The sequence below is a fragment of the Lissotriton helveticus genome, chromosome 3_1 (genome assembly GCF_964261635.1).
Source record: "Lissotriton helveticus chromosome 3_1, aLisHel1.1, whole genome shotgun sequence".
NCBI lineage: Eukaryota > Metazoa > Chordata > Amphibia > Caudata > Salamandridae > Lissotriton > Lissotriton helveticus.
In genome coordinates, this window is record NC_136061.1 from 806,606,172 (window position 1) to 806,625,750 (window position 19,579).

At 42.7% G+C, this 19,579-nt stretch overlaps 1 protein-coding gene across 1 annotated transcript in view; it reads left to right on the forward strand.

Moving 5' to 3' along the window:
- Positions 1-19,579, forward strand: part of OTOG (otogelin) — a 1,048,712-nt gene that overhangs the window by 693,366 nt on the left and 335,767 nt on the right. Inside the window, exons 36-37 of the mRNA XM_078682941.1 lie at positions 6,147-6,315; positions 11,832-11,977. Coding sequence (XP_078539067.1) covers positions 6,147-6,315; positions 11,832-11,977 — 315 coding nt within the window. The remainder of the gene's footprint in view (positions 1-6,146; positions 6,316-11,831; positions 11,978-19,579) is intronic.

Genomic DNA, 19,579 nt, shown 5'->3' on the forward strand with positions numbered 1-19,579 from the left:
CACTCATCTGCATACAAGTAAACCTGATTCTGCAAGTAAATGACTTACTTGTTTAAGAGCTTTATTGTGTTCTTTTTGTGTATCTCCGAAAACAAATATGTAATCGCTATAATTGAATGCATTTATGATAGGCTGTATGATACGTCAAATGACATCTTGAAACAATTCTGCAGCAGATGACACACAAAAATGTAGGGCCTGATTACGAGTTTGGCCGTCTTTGAGCGGGCCGCAACACCCACGGCCTGCCCCAAGACTGCCAAACTTGTAGTCTGGCCACCTGTCATATTCCGGTTGGAATACAGGTCAGGTGGTCACACTGTGATGCCTTTCAAAGATTCATATCTGAAAATAGAAAGGTACTGCAATGGCAGCACCACAGCACGTTCCTGCACGGCATGGACAGTGAAGTCCATGCGATGCAGGAACTAGGGTTGCATGCATACAGGGGGGCACAAATGTGCCCCTCTGCATGCATACTTGGCCCTGAGGCATCAGGGCACCCTCTAGATCCTCTTAGTTTCCTCACTGCCACACTTGTCATGGTGGTCTCACCGCCATGAAAATTGTGGTGGTGAGGAAACTCGTAATATGCTCGCATATTGTGGGCCTCAGACCCTTGCAAGGCCGCCGTGGATCCCTGTTGGTAGCAGTGGTAGCAGTGGTCCTATGGCGGTCCAACCATGGGTTTGGTGGTCCATTGGACTGACAAACATGTAATCGGCCCCTTGGTCTTTTGTATCAAAACAGATCAACTTGTGTTTAAAAGGTTGCAATGTATCTGCAATCTTCTCTGACTTTCAACTGACGAAAACCTTTTCTTAGATCAAGGCAAGAGAAGACCTTTGCTCCATTTAGTTGTGTTATCATGTCAGCAATGTGTGGACCTGTCATTCTCATTCAATTGCCTTGTTTGCCTGATACTTGTCAACGCAAATGCGAAAGCTCATTTTCAGGCAAAATGACTATGGAACTCATGGAGTTGGACCAGTAGAATGCTCAATAATATCATGCTTATGTAATGATTCAAGTTCTTTTTCAACTGCTTCTTGCAAATGAAAAGCAACTTGTCTATGTCTCTGAGCAACAGGACGAACGTCCTCATTAATATGCACCTTTGCTTTCTTAGTCATAAGCTTTCCCAAACAATGAAATAATGAAGGTAACTGACTTACTGTTTCATGGTGAGCATTCATGTTGTAATTCATAGAAATCTGACCGATATCTGAGTAGACAGGCACTAGACGCTGTGCTTTGAAGCACATAGATGGGTGCTTGTACCTTTGTTTTTTTGTGTTTCATTGTCGCTATGAATGAACCTTGACTTTTCAAAGGCATGGATGCAGCCCATGTATATATACACTTTGGTTTTTAATGGCGTAAGTTGCGACAGTGGAGATAATTCACTGTATTTCTCCTCAGGCATAATGTTTATCGATACAATATACATCATTGTTGATAATGAAAGGTAACAAACAACCATTTACTTTCAGTGTAATCTTATGGCAATGTTTGAATGACTTTTGGGCTTTGGCATGTTATTCTTTCTTTGACTGACATTCTTCTTCACAAGCAGCTAAACCATGCACATTCTTTTCTGTTCACTTTCACTTAATACTGATACAGAAGAACTGTTTGACAATGATTTAGATGACGATCCACTTCATTCACTGGTGATTTTTCGTAGCTGATATTGCCGATGGCCTTGGGGGTGTGCGTCGTACGTTGTTTCTGGAACATTCTGGTTGCCATTTTGTCTTCTCTTCATGACACACTTACTTCTTCCTTCGCTTTGCAAACCATAACAAATGGTTCTTTCATTTTGGCTTACTTTTCACACTCATTACGGATTTATTCTATCCACCTCCGGTCTCTATGTCAGCAGCTTTGTATGAGCACACTCTTCAGCTCTGGCAGCCATTAACAATCATTCCATACTAAGATTTTCTCTCAGCAGTCATCTTTTGAATGAATCTGACAAGCATTCGTCAGTAACTCTCAGATGCATAGCTTCATCATTAAATTCATTAAACTTACAATTTCTGATGAGCATGTCGAATCTTTTTTTACAAATTCATCAATGAATTCACCAACTTTCTGACATTCTTGATTGAAGATGTATTGTTTGTAATCAACATTGGTCATTGGATTAAACTGAGATTCACTGTTTCTTTAATTTAATATGTGACCTCTTAGTCAGTTTGTGGCATTTTCTTTGACTTCTTTTACACAATCACCTGCAAGATTTTCAAGATACTCGATAATCTTTTTGCTATCGCTCTCTTCAAGTGCATCAACAACTCATCAAATGTCTCTATCTGAGCAGTCCGTCTATCGCCAATATTCATCCTTTTTACAGTAATGAACTGTGGTGGTGGTTTCTGGAAAGCATGAGCATTTTACCCATTTCTGGTAGTGGTTGACACTGAGAGTTGAGCCCTCTCCAACACTGTCTGCTGCCCGCTAGGATCTGCTTCATGTATACTGTTCTGGCCTTTGGATCAACTTGGCCAGTCAGTGGACCTTTGACCTCCCTCCTGGTCTCCACTCGGGCCCTTCACTTTTCTGGAGACCTATGGAGTTGTTCTGAGCCGCTAACCAGCACCTTTAGTGGCATGCCGTTTCAGATATGAACAGGTTCGTATTATATGTGACTGTACATTGCACAGCAGCACAGTACCTTTATGCACGGTCTGACCAGCAGGTTCTCAGTAACTGATACATAGATTTCTTTGCAATGCTGTTGTTGTATTAAACTTTTCTACAGCAGCTGGAGTTGTGCTTTCACTCCACTTGCATTAAGGGCCGGTTCCCTACTTTGCCTGCAACACATGTGGCACACAGAAGCAGTTTGCTTGGACCATGGCAAACTCTCAGGGAGAGCACTGTCGATCTTCAGGTTACTATTCCCCTAAACTGTCTCCCCTTGTAGGGTCAGCCCCATCTTAGGTACCCACCAATGACTACACTACACATTGCGCTTAGTATTACACGTCTTAATGCATCTGCGTGTACCTGAAAACACAAAAATTCAAAAAAATGGCTTCATTGTATTGCATTCTAGCATTTACGTCACAGTTTTACAGTGTCTATAAGGAACTTCAAGGGTTCCATCATTTCTAACTTGCAAGGCACTACAGGCGGGACCTCCTACCTGAAGAAATCCTGCCTTTCAATGGACCAGGTAGGTTTAGTACGTCAGACCAGTGGCTATAGAAAGTTCTGTGGCTTTTGGTTGTTTTCCAACACCCGTTATGGTATATCTATCCCTAAATTGGGTCGATACAAACCGTTTCATTGAAAATTTAAAGAAAGATTTTGGTTTTATTTTATTTTTCTGGGCTTGTTCTGTATGCAAAGATCTTAAACTGCTCCACATCAAGCTTGTGTAGCTTACACACTCCTATTTTGCCCGGGCTTCTCCCATTACACATGACAAACTGTAAGTACCAAAAGACAAAGGGAAAAGCTCACAACTAAAATAGGATACATTGAGTTGTCTGGTTATATACGAACCTGTCTCTGCCTGAGCTGGTAAAACCTACATTTCTGCAAACACTGTCAAAGTCCAGTTGCCGGTTTGTTGGATCAGTGGATTTAAAGAAATTGCAATGCTTTCCACATATCCATTGCCTTTTTAATCCAATCCAGCAAGGTAGGATTCACAAACAGCTCAATGCTCTGCCTAACCCCTTCTGGACCATGTCATTTCTCGGGTTCAGCACTGGCGGATTCACCTGTTGCATTAATAAGGGTACCTGATCACTCCATGTCATGAGGGACCGTGTTCTAGTGCAGGGGTTCCCTTTTACAACTCATTTATCTAGGCTGTTAGTGTTCTTGGCTACGATAGAATAAAGCAACACTACGTCTCCCAGAATACAATAGGTTACTAAAGCTCCAGGACCGGAGGTTGTTTGCTGCTGATGTCATGAATTAATCTGGTAAACGTATTCACAACTTAATTTTTCCTTTTTTTTCTATCATTATGTTGGCTGCCTTGTGTGCATCAGTATTAAATCAAGAGTCGCTATGGGGTTGGAAATCTGCTGCCCCCTTCTCCTGGGAAGGAGTCACTGTACGTTCTCATCTCAGGTAAAAATCCCGCCCTCGTACCTATATCTGCAACTGGTCTGTTTGCGCTTCCAGCTGCTGATATTTGGTTCATTCTCGAATGGCGCTCACAGCAACATTACTATGGGGCCGGCAGCAGAACTCAAGTCACAGTCCAATGATTAGATTGGAGCTTGTCTCAGTTTACCCAGATCTTGTTCTGCCTCTCAGCACACATGATTACAAGCCCAAGCGTCATGGCGTGTCATACTGCAAGCAGACATGAGGAGAAGTGGCCTTAGACTGGGAGGTGAATAACCAATCATGTTACAGTCTTACAAGGTTGAGGTCAAGCATGAATTACTAAGTGCCATTTAGGGCCTGACCATGCTGCGATTTTCATAGCTACTGTCAGGATTGAGCATATGGCAGCATTGCAAGAATTGGAGCAACCAGCGAGGGGGCCAGGGCGGTCTAAATACACTGGACCGTTAAAAACTGATCCTCAAAATATTGTAAAATATGCTAGTCATCATACAGGTGGAAAGATGTATTTAGCGTTTTCTTAGATGTTGATATGACTATTTGACCAAAATTAGAATTTATGGCTGATGCCAGTCCCTTCCGAGACACCATCCGAAAAGACCGGCATTGTCACTTGTAGCAACCATAATTGGTTCAGGCACCTAGAGTTGCGTCAGACCTTAGGAAAATACATGTAACCCTCCAAGCAATGACTTTTAATTGGAAAAGGCTCCTGGAAGCTTTACTGAACTAATTACGTGCATAGATCCTTCTTTGCTGGGTGGACTGCATGGAGTTGTGAGGTCCTTACTTGAAGGTGGCAGTTGAAAGAAGGAGTATCATTATGGAAGTTACAAGGGACTCTGTGGAGAAAGTTTGTCCTGCAGCTTTCTGGGGAGCCTTCCACGCAATTGTCTTTCTTAATGACCTACACTGTCAGTCAGTAGGATGCTCACAGACATCGGAATGAAGAAAGTCATTACTCTAAGAATTCTTTGAAAAAACATGTAAATATTAGCGATATGCTGTAGGCTGGTCCCATAATATGATGACTAGCCAACAAGTCAATGCCAGAAGGGGGCTCGCCAAAACACACCAACTGCTTTAGAGGGCTAACCCAAGGCCCCTTTTGTATGTATATTTGTGTGTTGCTTAGTGGTACTTGGTTAGGTGACTTTCACCTATAAATATTTAAGGAAAAAGGCCATCCATAAATAGCCTTGCATTGGAGCCTCCTTGTGGAGGGCAATTTTGGCAAACAAAGCTCAGATGCCTTTAGGTCCACTTTACGGGACATATAATTAGTCCAGATGGTGGTGTGAAGTTAGTAGGGTACAGAGGCAGATCAGAACTGTTTGAGGATGATAAATAACACAGAATTGGTATTGATATGCAGGGGAGAATGTTGGGTACAGTGATGCAAAGCACTGTAGAGAAGCACAAAAAAAAAACAGGAGCGAGAAGAAGCGGGAAACCAGAAATAGGACAATCGTGGCAATCGAAACAGAGGGCATGATGGGTAGCAAGAGAAGGAGCAGTAGGTACACTTTGAGTGATGTGGGTAGAAAGGAGGAGGAAAACATAGAAATGGGCAGTGGAGGAATGATGGAGCCGAGTGGAAACACACACCTTAAATACACGTTTCTCATTATTGTGGAAGGGACAGGTCCCACATCCAATGATGTCAAGAATTAGCATCTTAATCTTGTGGCACCTTCACATAAATATATACGGCTTTATAAATCACAAGAAAATATGTATGAATTATTGCAAAACTATCAAACTATAATATTGCAAATGTTATAATGTATGTAAATGCAAGAAATACTAAATACAACTGCATTAACAAATGTGCACGCAAAATACATGAATATATGAAATCTATGACATGGTACTTAGGCAGAAAGTGCTAGGATTAAGTCAGTGTGACATCACATTTCCACACATCAACAGTTTGGTTAATGCACTATATGTTTGCGCTAAGTCTTGTACGTATTGATCCATTTGATAGTGTGAGTATACTGATTTATCTACCTAAGGACCTAATGGCATAAATATCCCTTTTCCAGCCTGTGACAGAGAATGAGTGCATTAAGCACATTTGTGTTGATGGTCAACTGATCCAAGTTAATAAATCACAAAATTGTCCTTATAATGCAACTCAACCCAGCTGTGGAGTACTAGGATTTGCCGTACAAATTAATGGAGATAAATGCTGTCCAAAATGGGAATGCACATGTAAGTAGTTTTTTTTTATTTTTAAAAACTTTAACTAATTGTTCAATACCTTACAGTAAACATGAAATAAAATAATTTATGAATTGATAGCAAATAGAATGTATTTATTCGTTTTATGCATGTATTTACTTAGCAACACAAATATTTCAATCAGAAATGTTCACAAAGAAAAGAAGACGGGACATGGGACAGTGATGGTGAGGTGGTAAGGAATAGCTTGATTAAAGACCAGTAGAGGTGTGAATTCATTTCAAAATTCAATTTTTTGTGTGAAAACAAACATATTTCCAAAGATTTACATTTATCGACTCAATTTATCAGTATGGAATGAAATGTTTATATTTACAGCAGAAGGAGACAGTAATCACTCTTGTCTTGGAAGCATGTGAACCTATCAAAAGACCCTCTATATATCGCATTTGTCTATTTAAGGGCCGCATTGGCCATGGTTCCAAGATGCCATCAGTGACTTGCATTATCTAGACACAAGTAAGGTGGGGGAACAGGGGAGCACCAACAGATTGCATACCCATTGCGCGTGGGATGCGATGGATGTTTTCTTGCCCCCACCCTGTTCTCCCTCGATATTAATGACTTGGTGGTTCATTTATGAATTTGTGTACATGATAGTCCTAGGCTGGGGGCAGGGGGGCTTTCAATACCCGCATTACTATTTGCAGATGCTACTGTGTTAATATCCCATACTCCGAGGGGTTTGCAGAGCAACTGGATAGATTTGTTGAATACTGTGACATCAGAGGGCTGGAGGTTAATACCTCCAAAGCTAAGATTATGACATTACATCCTCACAAATCCTTAAATAGTGAGTGTTATATGTGTGGGGCAAAGATCCAGCAGGTAGACCAATTCGATTACCTGGGGGTAAGGTTTGCTAAAACCACTAAATGGAAGGCTCACATTTTAAAATCAGAGCTTACTATGCTCCATGGTGCAACGTCAGTTACCAAACAATTCAAAGCCACCACTGCAAGTTGAGTGTCCCCTGCCATAGAGATTTATAGAGCCAAGGTGCAGTCAGAAGCCTTATATGGTGCAGAGGTATGGGAAATAGAAAATCTTAATGGACTGATTGTTAAAGGGAACAGTTTTATTAAATCCTTATTTAGTCTTCTAAGAAGTGCCCCCTCATTCCCCATGTTTTTTTACACTGGCCTGAAAAGAACAGTGCAAGGTTGAGACTGTTACTTTTCTGGGTTAGACTATGGTCTACCCCAGAGTTGTCTATTTACAGGTCCGCTCTTGATGAAGTTGTAGGGTTGGCGATTTCTGTCCCATGGGTTAATTATGTAAAATTCCATCTGAATCTCTTAGGCCTGAGCATGTATGGGTCTTCTCCTTCACAAACCAACTCTAATTCGAGGGCAATCGTTAAAGGAAAACATTGGATGCACACGTCTGATTTATATCACCACAATGCGAAATTAGCTGGATTGACAGATTATTTTTTTCTCCTTCAAATTAGTCCCTGCCCTTGAACCATTTATGGACGACTTTTTGCCTCCTCTTGCATATACCTTAATAATTACATTCAGACTAGGTATGTTGTTAGTAAACAAATGTATGCACAAAGGGGATTCTGCTGGCATGAAATCACAGAATTGCCCATTTTGCCCTAATATTATTGAGGACACAAAATAGCCAAGTTTTTTAGCCGACCAACGCCAAACCAAGGAGAGCTTCAATAAAATCACTTTGCATCACACTAGGCATCAAAAAATATGGTGAAGTTTATAGAATATTAAGATCAGACTGTAGTATCTCAATGCCTTTAAGTCTTGGAAGCAGTCTCTTAGTAGTGAGGCATATAATAAAATCCACAGGGCTCTTACAGTGGTTGATAGCTTCCCAGTAGCCCATTTCCAACTCACTTTAAAGAATATTAGCACCCCAGGATGACCTTCTGTCATATCAATAAATAATCTGGTAATACATTTCTGATGATCTTTCCTGGCTGATATTGCTTAATTGGATTTTACTCTTTTTATCCATAGTATATATAAAATGTTCCTTTATATCTGCATTTGTTGCTTTGTCTATTACAGTTTTTTAAGATAATTTCTAGTGAAACACTTTTTGATATGTAAGTTTGATGTGGTACCAGTGTTTGAGAATCTGCAATGTATATTCGTTTGGTGCATAGCAATTTCTGTTTTATAAATATGTATGGTTTTTTTCAAATACATTTTTTTATATCTAATGTTTTATGAGCTTCTGTTGCTCAAAATAAATAATTTTTACTAGTTTTGACGCTCTAGTCTTTCAAGATGTCCTTTCCATGATTTGTTTCACTCTTGCACAGAGGGTTTCATGTGAATGTCTGGAGGTAGGAAGTTCCAGTGCAAGGGGCCTAGAAGGTAGAATGGCCAAATATTCGAGGCGTGACCCATGTGTGTCTAAATTGTTAAGGGCTGTTGATCTTATGCATGGGTAGGTGTGTCTCAAGAAAAGATGTCAGACACCAATCCATACGCTGCTTTACTTACAAGTGTCCATAGCTTGTATATGTTGCTGGTAGTTAGCCAGCTGGCTTAGTGGTGGTATGCCTGTTTAAATTGTATGGCATCCGGGTAACAAATTGACAAACTTGTGTAGTAGTGTGAGGGCATATTTAGGAAGGCCCACAGGAATACTTTTGCAAAAGTCCACTTTACTGACTGCAAATCATTTGATGAACACTTTAGATGTACTGAAGGGTTAGTGTGGGCGTATGTTAAGTAGTTGGGAAGATACTGCAGCAGTAGTTCTTGTGGCTTACACTTTCACAGATGTGGTGAAGAGAGCTAAACAGTTGTGTGCTAGACCCCTGACACTTAATAAGACTAGAAAACAGAGAAAAATAGTGTGTTGCCCCGTGTCAAAAGAGCATATCCAAAAATATGAGAACTGTAAAACATAAGCGTCAAAAGAATGCAATAGACTGAACTCTTGCAGTTGTCCAATGCTCCATGAAATTCAAAATGGTCAGCGGCTGGGGTTCCTACCTGGAACTCTCAATTAAAGAAATCATACTCTGACTTTTCCTTTTGCAGAGTCGCAAATTTGAATATATGGACATATATTTTAATGTTATGCAGTTTTGGCCATGGGCTTAAATCTATCTAAGGCTGGTTATGTGAAGATGAATTGGAATAATCACTCCACACTCTCTAATATAATATAATGGATCTTCATAATGTAAGAACAAAAAGGTAATGTATTGTCAGAAAATAATATACCTTAAGCTGGTCCAGGGTACTATAAGGAAAATATAAGGCACAACATATTATGACATACCATATCCGATTGCAAATAATACCTAAAGATATAAATGCAGATGTCACGGGCATGAAATTACCTGGATGAACCGCAGTTACTAGAAGAGTCCTGTGGCAGCTAATATCTCTAAACGTCAACAGAACATGTCTTGGAAACTTCCTTGACACACATATAATGTTGTATTATAAAGCAATCTATTGGATGCATTATACTCCCCAACATTTATTGTTACATTTCGATCAAAGGGAAAAATAATTGGCTTGTGAAAGGCATATTGTACATATATTCACCACTTGCCTGTCATTTCGGAAAGAATTGTCAGACACGCTTTACGGCGTCATGAGACTCCCTTCAAAGTCCGTGCTGAACTTGTTATGCAAGGCAAATTATTCACAAGAGAGAATGTACCCATATTTCTAAGACCCTAGTTCATTGGAGGTTCCCAGGATCTGGATCAATCAAACACCACTGTTGTGCTACTCTTGAGAATCTGAATTGTTTTTTCTCGGGTATTATCCAACGTTTAAGAGTTTAAGTGCTGCAGTTAGAAACAAACACTCAGTGAAAGCTAGATACAATTTGTCTTCAGTATGAAATTCATGATCGATATTTCTAAGAGACTTCGTCTGCCCAAAGATCCTTCGAGAAAGACAACATTTTCTTTCATGTAACTGGCAGAATACAATCTCCTCACATCTACTTCTAATTTAAGACAGGAGGAGCAGTGTCTCCGAGAGGATTATGCCCCACCACACTTTGGGCCAGATGTAGGTAGCCAAATACCGGCCGATTCCGGCCGTTACCGACCGGTATTTGGTTTTTGAGATGTAGGTGGGTCGTTATTTACAGAATCGGTATATTTACCGATTCGGTAAATTTACCACTTCGGTATTTTAACGAATCGGTAAATATACCGATTCTGTAAATCCATATGTAGCTGACACTCCGAAGAGTGCCACAGGCCCTTAAGAGTAGGTATTTGACCACCCAATTATATTGGGTGGTAAAATACCGAATTCAGGTGTGCTTGCACATCTGTGCATGCACACCTGTGCAATGTGACACACAGACATGCCCTTAGGGCATGTATGTGTGCCACATGCCACACAAGCCTGTACTTGGGGTGCTAGAGGGTGTCAAAGTGACACCCCTTGAACCCTTGTAAGATTCGGTATTTACCGATTCTGTAAATACCGAATCTGTATTTCTCATTGATTCCTATGGGCTTCAAGGCCCATAGGAATCAATGTGAAATACCGATTCGGTATTTACAGAATCGGTAAATACCGAATCTTACCGATTCGGTAATTAGGAAATAAGGATTACCTACATATGCCTCCTTCCTAGTTACCTACTCTTAAATACCGATTCGGTATAATTCGGTATTTAGGAGTCGGTAAATAGGAATTACCTACATCTGGCCCTTTGAGTTGCTGGATCCTACCACACTAAGAATTAACGAGTGAGAAGAGTAGAAATGTGTTGCTGCTTATGTACCCATTCAAACTACAAGCAGAACAGGGCAGGGGCTTAAGTCCCCACCAAACCCGCTTCAACACCAAGGGCAATTATGGAAAGCCCCTAACACCCACCCACCGCTCCTAAACCCACCCTCAGACCCCTGGCTCAAAATACACCCCCTGCTCTGAGCAGCTGGTAATTAACTTTGCAGAAAAGGACACGGTATTCTGGTGACCACATGATTATTTGCCATTCTGGGGTTAGCATCTTTTAATGGAGTGGGTTTAGGTGCCGGGATACAGGCCGAAATTGGTGTGGGTGTGTAACCATAACAAATCACATCTCAGGAAAAACCTGCAAAGAGTTGCGCTCTAAAACTATTGTGACAACTTTATTGTCATAGAGTTACCAGTATATTCAACATATGTTTCACATAACTTTAAAATGAGAGAAGTATCCAACTGAAATACTACCTTTCTGAATCACACGTTTTGGATGTACGAAGTGTATTAAGGCCAGTATTATCCTATAGATAAATACCTTTTGTCAGAGGTGTTGATGCAGCCCTGCTTATAATGAACATTTACCTTTACAATTACTTTTAATATTAATTGCAAGATAAGTGTGTAACTATACGAATCCTTATTTTAGTTTAGTATATTGTACAGCAATGCAGTATCTTGAAAGTCAACATTTCTGCAGGGTATGTTTTCCTGCTTTTAAATACTTCGCATTTCAGCATGATTGTGAGAACATTCTACTATATTTTTTCTCTTCAGGTCGATGTTCCATTTTCTCTGATCTCAGTTTTGTTACATTTGATGGTAATCACATGGGTTTATTCAAGGAAGCGTCTTACATTATTAATCAAAATGAAAATGAAACAATAACGATCCAGGTGCTTGACTGCCTGAGTGCAAATATGGTAAGACTTTCAGTTTTTGATTTTTAAAAGGAGTTGTGTTAATTGAATAATTATTAGTTCAATAAGATGTGCTCTGTCTGATCTTGAGTCATTCTTCAGTGAGCTGATACTGCTGCTGCTTGTACATCACAGGCCCGCATTATGAGTTGCATAATTTCACACGGAGTGAGGATGCGGGGTGGAATTATGGCACCTACATTTGAAGTCTCGACAGGCCAAAAAATAAAGGGTCCAGAAACTTCAGATCCAATTAATTCCATGCTCGGAGTCACTGGACCCCAGGTGGGTACTGCAGCACAGCCCGGATGGTGCCGGGCACCTGAAGCAGTAGGGCGCAGCAGCCAATGCTCCCCTGGACAGACAGAAGTCTACCATGAAACCCCTGACCCCTATCTCACGCACCTATTTCTACCCAGGGAAAAATAGCAGGCTGTGTTTTTTTAGGGCTGAATTTCATAAATGTCTATTCAATTTTCATGAAATTATACGTTTGTAGTAAAATGTGCTTTGCTAGTATCTTGAGTCATTTCTTTTCCCAAAAGTGCATCTCCTGTTCAAGAGTATCTAGAGATATAGTCGGAGACTGTTTTGAGTAGAAAATTCACTAAGGGAGACGTTTTCGACTCAAACCAGTTTCCCATTGTACCTTGTGAATCATGTTGATGCAATATGCACCCTTGGGTAAAAAAAGACTATGAGACATCCGGTAATGCAAAATTTTGAGAATTCTCACGAATTTCGCATAACACAAAATTCAAAAGTTTTGTAAATTTCATTAGCATAATTCAAATTTCTCCGAAGTTCTAGTTTATTGTATTTTTGGGGGTGGGTGAGACTAGTGGCTGAAAACAGTCCATGTTTGACGATCTGCAGAATTTGCAGAAGCAGCTTGCAAGTGTTACTCTTTCAGAGTAGACTTACACATCCTTTCAAGATTTCCTCACGAACCTCCTTGGAGATTTTCCAGCTAGCCTATCATCTCATAGAAACGACTTTCAGGTTTCCTTGTTTGACCCTTCATTACATATAAATAGTAAGCAGCAAGAATTTTTTTATGTTCTTTATTGCTTTTGTACGGAGCAATGACAACAATAATGAGAATGCAAACACATATAATTATGAAGGGTAATGGAGAGTGATAGGCAGAGTGGGATCATATCTTTCTCCTGAAAGAGGAGGTAGGAGGGGAGGGGAGGTGCGGGAGTAGAGGGAGGCCTGGAGCAGGTAGGCAAATCCATGAAGTTTAGTCAAAGATGAGAGGGAAGAGGAATTAGGTGGCGGTAGGTTGGCAAGGCTAGGCGACTGTGTTGTCGAGGATGCATCATAGTGTGGGCAAGGCAGTTAAGGTAGGAGCTATTGGTCGGCCAGGTCCAAGTTTGAAGGTTGCAGAAGGGGCACCAGCTGGGATCCTAAACACCTATTGTATAGTCTAGGTGGTGGAGAGCAAGGTTTGGGATGAGAACGGGGCGATTGATCCTTTGTCCGAAATCACCATAGAAGGATGTCCCACTCCATTGAGATAGGATATTGCTGAAGTCCCCTAGGCTCCTCCCTGCAAAGGGAAGCACTCTCTGTGCCGGGCCAGGCCAGGGTCGCGAGTCTCCACCCTCCAGGCTAAGAGGTTAGGCATCCCACCAGCGGGATTCTAGGGTGCTCCATGCTAGAAGTATGGCAAGGTCTAGGAAGCATACCTTGACTCAACATCCCACATGGTGTGGGAAGGTGCTCAAGGCACAAATCTTCCAAGTGTAGAGGGATTAAAATGGTTAGTTGTGTGAGGTGAGACGAGATCGCCAACCAGTAATGAACAAGCAAGGCACATGCCCAAAACATGTGACATAGGTAAGCGTCTTGTGTTAGGCAGTGTAGACAGGTCACGTTTGCACCAGGAGTGTATCTGTAACTCTCTCAGGAGTTAGATGGGCGTGACTGAGTTGGAGCAAACGCCAAGCGGGAGTCCCTACACTACCCATCCCACAGGGAGTCTGAAGGATATGGTTTCTATCTCAAGGGCAAAAAGGAGAGAGGCTGGAGGACATCCCTGTTTAGTGCCTCGGCAGAGAGTAAATGCGGATGGATGCCTTCCCTTTCAAACTCATACCTGGGGCTTGTCATATATGAGTCGGATCATTCGTAGTGTCTGCTCATCCAACTCGTAAGATTTGAGAAAATAAAACAAGGATTTTCAATTCAGTGAGTTTCGAGGTCTAATACAAGGCTAGCTGCATCGGGTCAAGGGCCAGCGCTGGTCTCGAGAATTCTGTAAGGCGTCTAAGGTTCAGTGATGTAATCCTACCAGGTAGGGTAGGCATCCATTCTGACTGGTGTACACTAGGCTTAGGTCCAGGGGAAGGAGACATTCCGCGAAAACTTTGCTGAGAATTTTATAAATGGCATTAAGCATCATTAAAGGATGTTGTGAAAACGTGTTGGACCCGTCTTTGATGGGTTTTGGAAATTAAAATGAGTGTGGACTCCCAAATCAGCGACAGAAGGAGTTGTTATTCTATCACCATGTTATAGAAGCATTCCAGGAGGGGGTAGAGCAGGTCAGAGTTAGTCCAGTAACATTTGATAGGAAGACAGTCTGATCCCAGGGTATTATTAGATGCGAGGGAACAAACCGCTTCTGCAATCTCTGCATAGTTGATGGGAAGAGCTAGTGCGTGGGAGACAATACCAGTATTAGCAGCCGGGGGTGTCACATCATCAGGATCACATCAAGTCATCAGTAGTTTTTGGAGTAATATTCAGAGGAGTCCGTGATCACAGTACTGGAGTGTGCAAAATGGAAGAGGCAGTGTAGCTGGCTGAGTCGTGTTGTGTTAGTGTTGGCAACTGACCAAGACTGCAGAAGGAGGATGTGTTCCCGAGGGCCAACCATCAATCTTCCTTCTTTTGTGAGACTGACAATGCCACATATCCCAGGATGCCTTAAGGAGTGGTACCATTTGTGACCCCATCTGGGACATGAGGCAGGCACTGGCGGGGGTGCCAGAGCGGAATTGTGGAATTGGTCTATACAATTCCAGGCAGCTTCAAGGTCATTAAAAAACTGTGAGCTGTTGGCTGTTGTCATGGTGCATATGGCACTTGGCTGGAAATAGGTGGAAGTAGGTGAGGTTCAACTCTCATAGCCTGCATTTTACTGCACCATAAAATGCCCGTTGGTGCTGGACATCAATGGTATAGTCCAGAAAGAGCATCACATGGACATTATCGATGCGTAGGGGCGACATTTTGCGAGCCTCCTTCAATGCCTTATCCCGGTCTCTGTAGTGTAGGTGTTGGGGCCCTCAGCCCCCTCAGCCAATCCCACTACTTGCATATTATTTCTGGTGATCGCCCCTCCATGTCCTCCATGTATTCTTGTAGATGACCTACTAGGTCTCGGAGGACTGCGACCAGTCGTCACACATTTCCTGACTCCAGTTGTAGTTCTGCAGGTGTCTTTTCCACATGCATGACACATTCTAAGATCTTCCTATGGTTGTTCTGTAGCAGGTCTGGGTCTACCACAACTGTGTCGATTTTGTGCTTCAGCGACGTTCTGGTCTGTACGATGGTGATCAGAACAGAATCAAGTTTCTCCAAGGTGCCTGCCTGAGTGAGGTCTCTCGTCTGCTCGGAGCCCCAGGTTTCTGCACTGCTGCTGTGGATCGGGGCTTTCCGACTGTGGCAGGGGGTGATGAGTGTAATGTCGTGAGTGAGCCTGATTACGGACAAATATTATACTATTCTGGAACACAAATAGCCCAATGATGTTTATGGTCCCCATGTTATGGACCTGAGTAACCAGTCACAATGGTTGATGAGGCGAAGAAGGAGCCAGAACACAACAGTCAGTGTCTTCTGGTGTCCTCCCAGGGTGGGAACAAGTGTAGTGCAACAGACCGTGCCGTGGCAAGGGTCAGGCTTGGTTGTATGATGATCCATCGTATTAAAACTCCTCGCGGCCGTTCGCATCGCGGCCAATACATCGCAATGCCACTTACATTGCCCATTTTGTCATCGCACGTCGTTGCGACGCAAATGCGGCCGTGGCCTAGGATCGCGCATCACATCGGCGACATTACATCGCGCGACATGACAACGCGATGTAAGGGGTGCTTCCCGCATGTCCTGGACACCCTCCACCCATGTAGCTACAGCTGGGAGGAGGTTCAGCTATGCCCCCTTGGTGTCATGCCCCAGCAGGAATTCTCTCACCTAAGAACATGGACAGGGCAACTGTTTTGCTCCTCCGAAAGCATTATGTTTTAATCTGGGTTATACTTTTCTATTCCAAATGCAGCAATCTCACTAATATTAAAAATGTTGAAACTCCCAACTCTCGAGTAGACATGGCAGTACAGCAATCAAACATGGAGGAGATCGGAGTACCCTTAATCTTGCCGTACCAAGCTGCTTGTTTGTTACTTAGGCATTTTGGACCGTTAGAGGGAGAGGGAGGGCGGGATGAATAGTACATTGCATGTTGGGGAAGCCGATGTAAGGGGCAACAAGCTTCACAATGAACACCGAGTAGAGCAGCATTTGAATTGAGATACACACTCAGACCAAGGAAAACCAGCCCCTGGATGGGCAAGGACCCAGCTTTCATTAGTAGATCGTGAACAGATGAAAGGTAACAGGCAACAGACGGGCCTGAATTTGGTGACATGGAACGTACAGGGCTGAAAGCTCTGCGCAAGAGAAGAGATCTCTTGGCCTACTTAGCCAGGCATCACATAAACATACCACATACCCCAAGACGCCAGTTCTTTAAGAGCCTGAGTACCCAACTGATACATCTGGCTTGTGGGGGCAAGCAACCAGAAGCAAGTGGGATACCCTCAAAAAACCCTCTGGAGCCAGAACTATATTATTTAAGTGCCAATAACATTACGCAACATATTGGTACAATCCTCATCCCTTCTTGCCACACCTGGCAGTGGACCTGGGGTACATGGCACCTGTGCCACTTTCTGGTTTTCTCAGGAAGGAACGACAGACAGCTGTAGGGAGGGAATCAACCATTGTTTGTACGAATGAGGCCTGAAAAAGCATTGCAAAAAAGCTACAGCCACCTTATGGTGTATTCACCGGCCTTGCCATTGAAATACCAATACAATCTTCGGGTAACGCATGAAGCGTAATGCCGTCGTATGCTATAACGCCACAATCTGCGCACCTGGTGGGCTCTGTATGTGGAGCGGAGATTCCAAATTAGGGAAGAATTTTTCACTGAAAATAACTCCACTCCCCTTGAGATCATTATGTACCTATGGCTAAGACAGGACTTTAAGATGACTACCCCTAGCTTCCCCGAGGAGCCACCAGTACTAATCCCATTGCATAATATGCTTCAAACTGAAGGCCCATCACACGTGGTTTTAAGACTACAGCGGATTAATTATAAAATATCTATGCTCTTGCTATGAGTGGATGGTAGGAGGTTTGAACCTTGTCTGACAGCACCAAAGTCTGTCTATGTTTCCGTCAGACTACATGTTGTTGCAGTGATTGACGCTGATGTTTCGCTGCTTTATATTGCGTTTTTAATTCAATTTTAAATTCCCATTTTCATTCCCATTTTACTACTTAAATAATGCTCGCATATGCGCTGCTTCCCATTTTATGTAAATTGTCATAAACACAGTGTCAAAGAAACACAATTCCCATTTTATGACTTAAATACTTAAATAAACATTGTGCTCGCATATGCGCTTCCCATCTTATGTAAATTGTCATAAACACAGTAAAGGCAACGTGCTTTAGTTGAAGTCGCATATGCGCTATGCTTAAAACTGAAGGCCCATCACACGTGGTTTTAAGACTACAGCGGATTAATTATAAAATATCTATGCTCTTGCTATGAGTGGATGGTAGGAGGTTTGAACCTTGTCTGACAGCACCAAAGTCTCTCTATGTTTCCGTCAGACTACATGTTGTTGCAGTGATTGACGCTGATGTTTGGCTGCTTTATATTGCGTTTTTAATTCAATTTTAAATTCCCATTTTCATTCCCATGTTAGTACTTAAATAATGCTCGCATATGCGCTGCTTCCCATTTTATGTAAATTGTCATAAACACAGTGTCAAAGAAACACAATTCCCATTTTATGACTTAAATACTTAAAAAAACATTGTGCTCGCATATGCGCTTCCCATCTTATGTAAATTGTCATAAACACAGTAAAGGCAACGTGCTTTAGTTGAAGTCGCATATGCGCTAATGTACAATTCGCTGCTTTATAAACATACTTCCAAATTCGAATTGTGCTTGCATATGCGCTGCTTCCCATTTTATGTAAATTGTCATGTGCTCGCATATTGCAATACTTCAATAATGTCACGATGTCATCGTTTGCGCTGCTTTGCTTGTTTAGTTAAAGAAACACAATTTCCATTTTATGACGTAAATAAACATTGTGCGCTGCTTCCCATTTAATGTAAATTGTCATAAACACAGTAAAGGCAACGCGCTTTAGTTGAATATGCGCTACTTCAATAATTGTGCTCGCTGTCACGATGTCATTGTCATAAACACATTAAAGGCAACGCGCTTTAGTTGAATGCTGTCAAGATGTCATCGTTAGCAAATGCGATGCACTTGCATGCGATGTAAATGTAAATGCGATGCACTTGCATGCGTCCTGATGACATGCGATGTGATGACCGCCACGATGTAATCGCCGCGTTGCAATGTCAGCGCGATGCGATGTATCCGATGTAAGGGGTGCTTCCCGGGTCAGGCCCAAAGCAGATAAGTGGAGGTAGGGAGGGCAATCCCTTTCTCCACAAGTGCAATTAGGCAGTCCATGGCTGGGCTCAGCCTTGATGGAACACCGCCACCAAAGTGGCCAGAATTCCACTCACCTGTATCCTATGGAAGTCTTACCCCAGGGATGGTGGGCTCGTAGACTGCTTTTGGGCCTGGAACATGCAGCTTGCCGCCTCGAGAGGCCCACACTGACAGTGTAGGCTGAGGCTGCTGTTCAATGTTAGATAGCCCCCGAGTTCCAAGGTGGGGGGCCAGCAGAAACATAAAAAATGTCCCAGAGAGTCTTATTCAGGCCGTGCCAATGGCCGGGTCCAATCACAATACATCTCCGCTAACTGTGATGATCAGTTGCAGGGTAGGGTATAACAAGTTCATCTGCCAGTAACTGTAAGGGTGATCTGGCTGGAAGTTGATCTCCCGGCACAAGCCAGCCCTCCTGTATGCAGGCCAAGGTCACCATCACGTTACTGATGGGGGGGGGGGATGGTGGTGACGCCCCAGCAGTGCTGCCACAGCAAGGCAGGCAGAGTAGCAGTAGTTCGGCCCTGCTGCCAACAGTGGCCCAACACAGCAGCCGATGAGGTCCGGGACATGATCAGCCTCAAAGGTGAAGGCAGAATTGGCACATTCCATGATGTGAGGCCCCCAAACACCACAAGGCCAGCTGCGTCACCCCTCTAGGGGTATGGAGCTAAGGGTTGTTCCTCTCCAATCATTTACACCTTTAGTGAAGGGGACCACTGAAAACACAGATTTGCAGTGATGCTACTGTGAGGGGCGGGTGGGAGAACAGTGGTCTGTTCCCACCTGTGGTGGCCTCACAACTCAGCAGACAG